The 12443-nt window shown below is 40.9% G+C and overlaps 1 protein-coding gene across 3 annotated transcripts in view; it reads right to left on the reverse strand.

Moving 5' to 3' along the window:
* Positions 1 to 356: 356 nt before the first annotated feature.
* Positions 357 to 12443, reverse strand: part of Tent4b (terminal nucleotidyltransferase 4B) — a 48345-nt gene continuing 36258 nt past the window's right edge. For 2 of the 3 annotated variants that reach the window (XM_057753870.1, XM_057753867.1), the window contains 7 exons: positions 10994 to 11122; positions 9531 to 9744; positions 8649 to 8775; positions 8444 to 8547; positions 8150 to 8337; positions 5333 to 5497; positions 357 to 2953 (listed from right to left, as the gene is read on the reverse strand). In XM_057753870.1, the coding sequence (XP_057609853.1) occupies positions 2777 to 2953; positions 5333 to 5497; positions 8150 to 8337; positions 8444 to 8547; positions 8649 to 8775; positions 9531 to 9744; positions 10994 to 11122 (1104 nt within the window). In that variant the 3' untranslated portion in view covers positions 357 to 2776. The remainder of the gene's footprint in view (positions 2954 to 5332; positions 5498 to 8149; positions 8338 to 8443; positions 8548 to 8648; positions 8776 to 9530; positions 9745 to 10993; positions 11123 to 12443) is intronic. The other variant, XM_057753869.1, reaches the window with a different exon arrangement.

Here is a 12443-nt window from a genome sequence, read left to right on the forward strand (position 1 = left end):
CGCCAGTGAAAAAGGAACTTGCAGTATCAACTGACCCAAAGCACTGGGGTTCGCTGTGAATACCTCGCCACCCCGCCCCCCAGCACGGCTACAGAGTAGTATTTAAATGTTCCTTTTGACAGGCACTCAAATATGACCAGAGAAATGTCACTGCAGGGAGGCAGTATTTGTAAGATTTACCCCTAAGAACGTCAAAGAATGCCACTAACAATCCATGGGCATGGAAGGACCAACCAGAATGATTAAGATACATTTTTGAGATTGCTACAAAATCTTCATCAAAAGTATTCAAATTCAAGAGACAAATGGGAATCAAATGCAAAGATAAAATGAACAAAACAAATGAGCAGGCAAACTAAAAGTTCTTGAAAGTATTTTACTTCGGATTGAAAAATGAACAGCTTCCATGCTGTTCATTCCAGATACACAGTATTCACGAATACAATGCTGGCCATCTGAGGAAATGTATACACACCTCAATTCTCCTTCATGCTTTTTCTTTTAGAAAGATACTGTTTACCAAAAAGAAACGTCAGCAGTACAGGAAAAACTATTTTCCCAATAAATTTACGAAAACCTAAGATTCCCAATGGAATCAAGATTATCTTCCCGCTACCACCACCTTAATATAATCACATGCTTATTGGACACTAATATTCCCACCCTAAGAGTACATTTACTTTCAACAATGAGGGTGACTCTTTAAAAAAACTTCAGTGTGGTAAATGTAACACAGATCTCTGCAGGTGTTAAGTGTCTGAAATAGGCAGCTAATACTGGATTTAATATTATTTTATAAATAATTGTTCCCTTAGCAGTAAACATAAGTCTACACATTCACAAGCCCTACAAAATAAATACTGTGATTATGCACACAATATGTTATGACAAACTAGTTTCAAAACAACAAAACTTCAACATCTTGATAAAAATTCTGATCAGAATAAAATGTGACTCTAAAATTTGAAACAGTCAAAATGATACCACATTTAAAATCTTCCACAGTTTACAATGTACTGTGAGTTTCCAGTTGTTGGAACACATTTTCCCATTGTAAATTAAAATATGAACATATTGAAAATTGTTAATTTCAGCAATGACACCAGTTTTGGTCTTACTTTATAGCATTATTCTTGTTACAGAAAGTTGCACTAAGTGTCCATTAACGGTCTGATTGGTCTTCAGTATTTCATAAGTGTATATAAAAGAAATCTCTAAAAGCCAACAGTACTTCACACATATACATATAAAGGAATCTCATCTCGGAAATGGCCATACTGAACAGAGCCACACACACACTGATGCTAGACATGAGGGCTTTCACCTCCAAAAACCACTTTGATGACGAGTGCATATAATCCATTATGTTAAATATCCCACCTGAGTCTCAGACTCAGCAGGCAATGAGTAACAGGTATACATTTGCACTCACAGCTGACCACAGCCAAAGTTACAGGAGGATTAAAACAAGCCAGTGTTTACAAAGTTTAATTAAAGACAGCAATTCCATTAACAGAGAGGAGAAAGAATGGGATGACAGAAGTATTTGGTCTTAATAAGGCAATACAAAAATCGATCCATTATCAAAGACCATTTAATTTTTAAAGATCGACAATACCAAAAGCATAAAGTGGAGTATAAGAAAATAGTTTTTTTATAAGTGTGATTTAATTAAAGCTGTTTACAGTTACTCTCTCCCACAATAGTAAGCATGAACTTAAAAAGAATGAGAGATGACACCACAAGCACATAGCACACAGGGTCAGAGGAGCCAGCATGCGAGGTCTGTGGAGCTAGAGGTCGCACTGACAGGAACAGCCCAGGCCCAGGGTGCCTTTTGTTTCCTATGAGGAAGAGAAGGGAGGGAAAGAGACTGGGAAGGAAACAAACACACAGTCCTGCTGCTGCCCAGCGCCCAAGAAGACAGCAGCACTGTAGAGGACAGCTGGGCTGACTCTCAGAGATGACTAGAGGATGTTCAGTGTATACACAAAGTACACAGTACATTTTTCTCTTTTTTACAAAATAAAATAAACATCATTTGCCACCATAAACCTTTTCTTTAGAGAGGAAAGAATTTCGCAGCAGGTCACGGGTTCAATGAAGTCATTTCAATGCCGAGGAAAACAAACCAAAGAACAGAGCTAATCACTTCCCTGCATGTGAGTTAGAATGACAATTCAGATTATTCTTCAAACTAATCCTGAGAAAAAATCTGTTTACAATTCAAACAGTAATGTTATGTAAAAAGTATTAACAAATCCACTATTACAAATATCAATTTCCTATATGATCTTCTATATATACACACAATAAAATGGCAAATATATGCAAAATTATTTTTAAAAAAACATGCACAAATCACTTTCCCTCTTGGAGTCTGACTTCCTATGAGATGCTCTTGTTGGCCTTCCCACCCATCTCCTTGAAACTGCTTTTTATTCCTATCACCCTCCCCACACTGAGTCCTAGTCCCTATAACTCTGCATAAAGCCAATGAGAAATATATTTATTTTACATTCAAGCTTTAAATCTTAAAATGACCCTGTTGTAGCACATGACTTATCAAATAAGCAGCCTTTTTCCCCCTTTTGCTTGCTTTTTGTTTTTGCAGTTGTCAATCTTCATGATCCATTCCGTGGCGAGCTGGGAAAAAACGCAGTTGCTAAATCAACGTCTGAACAGTGTGAGGCTCCTGCCGTCCCAGGAGTCCCTGTGCGACTGTCCTGAGCACGAGATCATTGCACACAGAAGACAGTCCGTCGCACAGCGCCGACTATCTACAAAGGTCTGAGAGGGGCGCGTCCCTCTTGTGTTTCCTCTTTTTGCCATGGTAATACTGAGTATTGGATTTGCCTTGATGCTGTTTGCTCGTCATCAAGGAACCATGGCTTGTTTGGGCTGTACCTTGAAATCCTTTGCTGGAAGAGCGGAAGAGCCTTGCTGATCCATGCTGCAGAAGAAGACAGCAGTGAGAAATGCAGCAGCTTTCCATGGGCAAACCTGAATTCAGGGGCATGCACACCACCTACCATAGATCCTTCCACCCCCACCTCATGTAGCCAATACGAGACAGTCTCCCCATCACCCTGGCTGTGTGTAGAACAGCCAGCCGGCTAACCTTGAACTCTCAGAGATGTGCCTGCCTCTACCTCCCAAGTGCTGGGATTAAAGGGGTGTGCCAGCACTTTCAGCTACCACAGACTCTTGTAGGGGCTGGAAAAGGAGGTGAGCTCTCTAAAGAACAGACCCCTGACTTCTCTTCCTGACAGCATGCATACAACATGAAAGCTTGCTATAGAACTCACACCACTACCAGAATAGGTTGTCAGACCCACACAGTTTACAGGCAGGTCAGGGGCAGTGGCTGGCTGCTCCTTCCTTTCCTGTTCCCGATGTCAGCCCCTGTGATTTCCTAATGACCTTCTCTTGGTCAGCCCTGTCACTATTCCTCACCTGCATTTGGTGCCCATATACTAAGGCTGTGGAGTGGACTGGGTAAGTCAAATCAAAATGATGGGTGACAGTCATCTCTACCATCAAGAGGCCTTTCCTCAGGGGCCTCAATACATTTGAGGATGAAGAGAGAACTTATGCCAGAGACCAGTATCAAAAACTTCTTTCTGTTGGGCAGTGGTGGTGCACGCCTTTAATCCCAGCACTCAGGAGCCAGAGGCAGGTAGCTCTGTGAGTTCAAGGACCGCCTGGTCTATGAGAACTAATACTGGGACAGGCCCCCAAACTACAGAGAAACCCTGTCACAAACAAACAAACAAAAACTGTTTCTTCCCTTTGCCTGATTCATTACTTATGGCTAATTAAACATACTATTAGGCAACTAAAAATAGTTAATAGAGTATCTCTGTGGCCTGGCCTGTGTAAGTCAAAGTTAACGTTAACCAACTAAACCTGTCTCCCAGCTACCTGATGATCGGCATAAGCGGCAAGTATCAGATATGAACAAAGGACACACTGTTTCTAGGGATGCTGTAGACATTCCAAGCCAGTGTACTTCAAGCACAGCCATGTGGGCCATTCACCAGCCTGCTCTATATTCAGCTACATCCTCAGCCCATTGTAATTTTTTTTTATGCTTAATCTGTAAGGGGTTGGGGGGTTGGCTGGCACCAAGATCTTAAAAGACCATGGTAGCCATTGTTCACATGTAAGAAATTCTAACTATATGACATGTGTTTTAACATTTTGTAATAATTAACATAATATTCATTAGAAATTTTAAAAACATACTATTTCTGTTATCATTTTATTTATTTTATTTTATTTTTTAAAAATATTTATTATGTATACAATGTTCTGTTTGTGTGTATGCTTGCAGGCCAGAAGAGGGCACCAAATCTCATTACAGATAGTTGTGAGCCACCATGTGGTTGCTGGGAATTGAACTCAGGACCTTTGGAAGAGCAGGCAATGCTCTTAACCGCTGAGCCATCTCTCCAGCCCCTCTGTTATCATTTTATAGATAAGGTAGGTATAGAACTAAATCCATCCTGCAGATGAGACAAGTAACACAGAGGGGTTAAATGAAATGTTCAAGGCCATATTCCCCATAGCCAATAAACAGGAATTTAAAACTTAGGACAATCAAAAACCTGAAGGCATGCTATCCTGCATCATTATGATTTCAGCTTTTTCCAGTTGTGTTTCATTACTTATTCTTATTAGGGCAGAATTAAATTTTAATTAATTAGGATAAGTTTTACATTCATATAAACACAACTGCTATCTGAGCTGTCCGCGCCCATCAGGATATGCTAACAAGTGTTGATAAGTTAGACCCGTGAAATAGCAGTGTTTGGTAAAGGCATGGGAATGTGTGAGTCTGTTGGAGCTTTTAGACACAGAGAGAAGCAATGTAGTTTATTAACTACAGCAAGAATGGATAGGATTGGTGTAGGAGGTCCTTCTGTATTTGTGTTGCTTTCACTGGTTAATAAAGAAACTGCTTTGGGCCTGGTGATAGGGCACATAGGGTAGGCGAGGAGGCAGAACTGAATTCTGGGAGGAGGAAAGCAGAGTCAGAGAGCCAGCATGCTAAATCTTTCCCGGTAAGCCACAACCTCGTGGTGAACAGATTAATAAAAATGGGTCAAATCAAGATGTGAGAGTTAGCCAATAGGAGGCTAGAGCTAATGGCCAAGCAGTGTTTTAATTAATACAGTTTCTGTGTGATTATTCCAGGTGTAAGCTAGCCGGGTGGCCAGAACAATGGACCCTGCTCCTTGCAACATAGGATATTCGTCCCTGTTATAAATAATTCTGAGAGACTATCTGGTACTGAACACTAACAATGATGAACACAAATTCTGCTCACCTGTGATTTGTTGGTGCTGTTGGGTGTGTTAGTGGTTTGGGTGCTCTGCACTTTTCCAGCTGCCTGTGAGACCTCCAAGGAGACATCCTGTGAGCCTACCCGGCTGCCAGTGGGTGGACGGCAGAGCAGTTGTTTGGGGGTTTTGCATGGCGTTGCATCAGAATCCTAAGACAAGTTACATGGATTATATATAAAGCAATATATTAGTAATTTTCATATTCAGTACTCAGAAAGGCAGTAAGTACCATCTAGTGTAAACAGACACATCTGGGAACTAAGGAGGCTTTCCTTCAATTGCTGTGTGTGGGAAGGTATGTGCATCCAAGCATACACAGACTCCAGAGGATGATGACTTTTGGTCTCTTCCTCTATCTCTTTCCACTTTGTAAGACAGGGTCTCTCGCTGCATCAGAAGCTTGTCTCTGATGCTACAGCTGCAGCACACAGAGTCATGCCTGCTTTTAAGTGGATGCTGAGTATTCCAACTAAGACCCTCTAGCTTACACAGCAAGCACTCTTTCTCACAGTAATGTCCCCAGTCCCTTCTCCAAACATTTGAAGTGACCTATTTACCATGGGCTCACTCACTGACAATTGTGAATGGGTCTACTTCCATCCTAGTTGACATGAGCTTTTATTTATGTGATCAAATTACGGAACCATGGAGGACCACAACAAAGAGGGAGGGGCTTATGACCCAGGCACGGCCCAGGACCTTCAATCAAACACAAAATAACAAGTTTCGCTGTGCTGTTTTTTTGTTGTTGCTGTTGTTTTTAAAGATAGGGTTTCTCTGTATGGCTCTGGCTGTCCTGGAACTTGCTTTGTAGACCAGGCTGGCCTTAAACTCAAGAGATCTGCCTGCCTCTGTCTCTCGAGTGCGGGGATTAAAGGCTTGTGCCACCGTGCCCGGTACAAGATGACAAGTTTAAGGGCCTCAATCTGAGAGTCTAAAATGAAGAGGCATGTCTAAGTCCCACCTAGCTTCTTGGCTGCTTTATGCTGGCACCCTCCCTGACATGTCAGTAGAGCTCAGTCCCTTATTCTCTCTTCTCAAGGTAGTCTTCTACCTGACGTCTGTACCCTGCTGTAGGCTATCTAGTGTAACACCCACTCCCCCTCTCAAAGGACCATTCCAAAACCCACAGACAAAGGGAGATCCTGCACATGAATGTCCATGACACCATAATGATATGCTACCATCCATCAATGAGAAATTGTATCTTTTGTATTTTTGCTTTGAGACATGGTCTAATTAGCCCAGGCTGGCAGCCTCAAACTCAATATGCACTGGAGGGTGTCTTTTAACTCCTGCCCCTGCCTCTGCTGCCTCTCCCCTCCCTAGTACTGGGATTATAGGCTTGCACCCCCAATGCAGTGCTGGGGACTGAACCCAGGGAGCATGCAAGGCAAGCACTATGCCTCCAAGATCCTACAGACTTTTGTAATCAAAGAAAAGGCAAACCTACCTTAAATTTTAATTAAGTTGACTCAAAATTTTCTTTGATTAAAAAAATTAACGTAAGATGTAACTCACCACAATTCAGACAGAAAGTGGATTAGAAGTTAGGGGAGAGGCCACTAAGTAACATAAGCATTTGTTTTTATTTTTGGTTTGAATTTTTGAGACGGTGTCTCTCTACATAGCACTGACTAACCTCAAATTCACAAAATTCTGCCTGTCTCTGCCTCCCGAGTATTGGGACTGACAGCATGTGCCACCACATATGGCTTGAAATATCTTTGAATTAAGAGTGAAAACAGCTGTATATCACTAAATACATTAAAAATGACTAAACTGTACTTTAAAAAATATTTTTATTTTATTTATGCTTATGTGTGTTTCTGTGTATGCTGTGTGTGTCTGTGTCCAGAGAGGCCGGAAGAGGACCCTGACCCCTGGGAGCTGGAGTTACAGACAGTTGTGAGCTGCTTGACACTGTTGCTTGGAACCCTGAAATGTACTTATTAAATGGTGAACTTTCTGATTTGTAAATTTTATCAATTAAAAATTCAATTAGGAAGCTCAAAAACAAGTAAAAATAAAAACTAGCTTAAGAAAGTCAAAGATCGGTGGTGGGGGTGGCAGTGGCGACACATGCCTTAATTCTAGCACTTAGGACATCGAGGCAGGCAGAGCTCTAGGTTCAAAGCCAGGCTCGTATACACAGTGAGTTCAAAGATAGCCAAGCTACACAGAGAAATCCTGTTTCAGAAGATTAAAAAAAAAAAAAAAAAAAAAAAAAAAGAAAAGTTGAAAGAACAAAAAAGAACGTTTTATGCTGCGCAGTGTGAAACCGTCTCAACAAACAAACAAAAGCCTTACGAATATTATATACTGTGTGGTCACATTTCTATGAACTACACGTAAAAAGTATACTGTTAGAAAATCCTTTAATAAGGATGTCCTCTGGGGTGAGACTGGGGACTGCTGGTAATGAAGCATCTCCTGGACTGATTGGGATATTCTCTATCTTATCGTATTTCTGGGTAACATGAGTATGGGTGATAAAAGTTAGAATTTGAGTAGGATTCCCTTTAACACAGACATAAAGAATAACCAGATAATCTAAATCCAGTTAATGATGAGCACTACTGAGGCTCGGGTAAAGGTGACAATACCTGCTATCTTCTCTGAAATTCATCAAGGAACAAAGGGTTAGCAAGCAAGTAATGTTAACGGATCATGTAACGGTTAAAGATGTCACTATATTTACAAGAGTAAAAGCTATTGAAATTTCTCTGTTGGGAAAGGAAGCTAACCCTACAGAGAGCAGGCAAGGCATCCAAGCGTGGGGCCACGTGTGCCATACTTACCACGTCACTAGAGCTGGACTGCGTGGCAGAGGAGGAGGACACTGGACCTGATGAAGAGTTTGAAGAGTGTTTACTAAGAGACTCCGAGGCTTTACTTCTACATTTTCCAAGGGCTTCATTTTCTTCAGACAGATTATTATTACACTTATCTAACTGCTGAGTATCTACTATCAAGGGAACACCATTTCCTGAAAAAGCAGCAAAAGATTGGAAAACGTTTCTTCCCATTAAAAACACACAACACAGAAAAAGCCCTAAGACCCATTCCATCATCAAGGAAAAGGTCTTACTCACCATTGCATGATGGCTCAGACCTATTCTTCAAGCCCCACTGTTTTGATATCCAATCTCTATATGTGGCGACTTCATCCGTCACTCTAATTATTCTACCTAATATGCTGCATAGGGTTAAAAAAAAAAGTATGTACATTAATTTGAAGACAAGAAAGAAGTGACAACCACTTTTGACACAATGGGTTGATATGGGCTAGACATTTACCTCTCTGTTTCGTTGTTGGGATAGTACTTTGCAATTGGTGATACAGCATGACTCAATACCACATAAGCATAATCAAAGGCCTGTTTCACCTGCATGGCCCCATAGGAACTCCTTCCAACATCATTACCTTTAAAGAAAATGGGTACAGAGAGATGTGAGCCTGGCTGGTTAATATGAACAAATGCTGATGAGCAATAGCTGCCTGCATGCACGTTACCAACAAGGATTCTCCTATCATATATTCAAAGAAACAGCTCACTATTCTCTCCTCAAATAGAGCCAAGCTAAACTGAAAACAATGGTGCTGTCTGCTTGTTTTTATTTGGTTGTTCTTTGTCTACATGAGCTATATACATACTTCCTATACGTGTAACTTCTTTCAAGCCACTCCCAAAGTTAGGAAAGTACAGAAGGGCTACACAAAAATCAGAAAGAAGCAGTCTGTAGAATATAAATAAAACAGCAATCTCCTGGAACCTTTCTGCCCATGCTCACTGCTGCCTAAGGTTTACCACCCTTAAAGCCCTGCTGACCACTGGGTGGAATAATACTCCACCTGCATTACAAACCCACCCCCAAAGTAGATTCCTCTTCTACTTGGCTTTAAAGGGGTCAAGTGGATTCTACCCCCAACTTAACTGGAGTCTGCAACAAAGTGTTGTTCTCCCTGCCCTCACCATGTGTTTGTTTATTTGAGTATGGTAAGAAAATATTTTGAACAAAAAAATTAAATATAATTAGAACTTATCCAGGCTAGCCTCAAACTCACAGACATTCACATGCCTCTGCCTCTCACATACTGGGATTAAAGGTATATGCACATTACTGCCTGGCTATGAGGCCCTCCCCTCTGGCGTCCACACATTCACCTCATCTCAATACCTGGTTGTAAAGGATCTTCAATATAAAGCATTGATGGCCGGTAGCCGTCAAGCATATTTTTCTGGACCTCATCTTTGGCCACATAGGAACCACCATCCTTTATCCGGATGCCAGTCTTTAAATAATTGAAGTGCCGTCCATATAATTCAAAAAACTCTATTAAGAGAACACCATAGTTTGTATTGGGGATGCAAGCATCTTCCCTGGGATGTAACTAAAACAGAAAAAAAGAAAAATTATTTTGAATTTTCTCTGTATTTTGAGGAAGGGGATATAAGTAAGAGCCTAACTTCTATGAACACTATTATTTGGTTTACAATTCCAGTTGACCGCTATGCTACTGCTATGGAAACCAGACAATGCCCTATGGGTACAAACCTCTGGCTACTGGCAAACACTGCCAAACAAGCAAAACCAGAAATCAACATTATAGATGAAATTATATGACTAACAGCTTTAAAAAATATTCTTATTTCCGGGGTGTGTGTTGTACATATGCATATCAAGGACAGCAACTATGATGAGAGGTGTTTTCCTACATCGGTTTCCACAATACCTATTTATTTGCTAACTTATTTTGGGTTTTGTGAGGGAAAGATCTTACTATGCAGGTCTGGCTGTTCTGGAAATCAGTATATAGACCAGGCTGGCCTTTATCTCAGAGATCTGGCTGTCACTATTCCTAGCCACCATACCTATTTTTGGGGTGATAGTTCTGGGGAATCAAACCCAGACTTTATAGACAGTAGGCAAGTATATCATCACTAACTCTTTTCTAGTTCACTTTTTGAAATGATCTGTCACTGACCCTGAAGGTCACTTAATGGGCTAGACTGACTGGCCAGCAAGCCCCTGGGATCGTCTTGTCTCTGCCTCCAGTGCTGGGATCACAGGCACCTGCTGAACTCTAGCCTTTTATCTGGGCTCTAGGGATCCAAACTCAGATCCTCATGCTTGCATGACAAGTTTGGGCCTGACTGAGCCATCTTCCAGCCTGTTTATGTGTGCCATTGTGTGTGTGCGCGCGCTGTATACGTGTTCAAGTGCATGTCCAAGTGAAAGCGCAGATACGTGTGGGGGCCAAAGGTCTGGTGTTGATATTGATTGGACTCCTTAATCACCTTCTGTCTTATATTACGAAATAAAGTCTTTCACTGAATCCAGAACTTGCTAATTGGCTAGTCTGTCAGGCGACTGAGCTGCAGACAACCCTGTATTTTTGGTTGTTATTGTTATTATATTAGCATTCCCTTACAAAATCAGAATATAGCATGATATTATACATAGTGACAAGTCTTATCCTCTCTCTTAGGAACACTTAAAATACTAATTTGTAACTATACAAAGGTATCCAGTTTAAAGAGAGAAGCATTCTAAAAATTTGATTTAAAATTTTCTCCCCAAACGTTTCTCCAAGCACTTCTTTTCAGTGTACACTGGTATAGCACACCCACACAACTTACCTGAAGGAAACTGACTGCCATTAAAAAGAGACTGTAAGAACCAATTCCACCTGTAAATACTTCATTAAGGTCCCTCTGTAATAAGAATTGTTTCAATACTAAAACCAAGTATGGCAATACGGGATATTTCTGAAAGAAAAATAAAATTACAATGAATTCCTATATTATAATAGCTCAAAGAATCACCAGGGGCATAAAATGGTCCTTACATTACAAAATTTAGTAGATATATCTAATATATTCAATTTTTTTTTTTTTTTTTTTGGCTTTTCGAGACAGGGTTTCTCTGTGGTTTTGGAGCCTGTCCTGGAACTAGCTCTTGTAGACCAGGCTGGCCTCGAACTCACAGAGATCCGCCTGCCTCTGCCTCCCAAGTGCTGGGATTAAAGGCATGCGCCACCACCGCCCGGCCAATATATTCAATTTTTAAAAGTAACCTTTCTAAGTAATGAAAGGCCTTCTCCTCATGGTGATTTAATAATTGTAGCCACATGCTCTCTGGACATACTAACCATCTAACCATATAACCACAATCACAGGACGACAGTCTCTTGTAAACAGACAACAGAAACAGCACACAGGCCAAAGCCCCTAAACATTTAAGAATGTTTAAACATAAACCAGTAGTAAATTGTCTGTAGGTGGCTCTCCACTGAATAGCAAGGTACCTCAGCAGAGCACAAACAGCCTTGCCTGCATCATCCACACAGACAGAATCACCACCCAAGCCTTCTCTTCCTCCATCTTTACAGAAGATGGGGCAGGGCTCTCAGAGCTGACAAATAAGATAGCTCACACACATCTCAAGAACTTTTAATGTTCCAGGCAGAGAACACAGAAATTTCCAGAGTTGGTGATTGCAACCATTGTCAGTTATTAAGCAAATAATTTTCAACTTTCTTTTCATGAAAAGTTATGCACATATGCATAAACCCTCCAAAAGAGACTTTTTTCTCTTTCCATCCTCTACATTCTTGTGTGCCTGATAAGAAAAGGGAAGCAAGGTTCATCAGGCAGGAAGCCAAGGTGGGACACAAGTGTGATCCCAGCACTCAGGAAGAAGGGTTACAAGCTTGAGATCCTGCCTCAAATATAAAAAAGAATTAACTGGCACTGGAGAACTACTAAAGAGCAGTGAGTGCAGAGAAGAGATCCCAACACCTTCAGCTCTGAGGAATAGCAGCAGTGGTCTAGATTTTTAAGATGTTCTTCTTCTTCTTTTTTTAAAATATTTATTATGTATACAATATTCTGTCGGCATGTATGACTGCAGGCACCAGACCTCACTACAGATGGTTGTGAGCCACCATGTAGTTGCTGGAATTGAACTCAGGAACTTTGGAAGAGCAGGCAAGGCTCTTAACCGCTGAGCCATCTTTCCAGCCCTATATAAGATGTTCTTAAGATGATGCTGGCAGCTTCTTTATTTTGGAACCAAATGAAATAAACT

Source organism: Chionomys nivalis, chromosome 21 (genome assembly GCF_950005125.1).
Source record: "Chionomys nivalis chromosome 21, mChiNiv1.1, whole genome shotgun sequence".
Classification (NCBI taxonomy): domain Eukaryota; kingdom Metazoa; phylum Chordata; class Mammalia; order Rodentia; family Cricetidae; genus Chionomys; species Chionomys nivalis.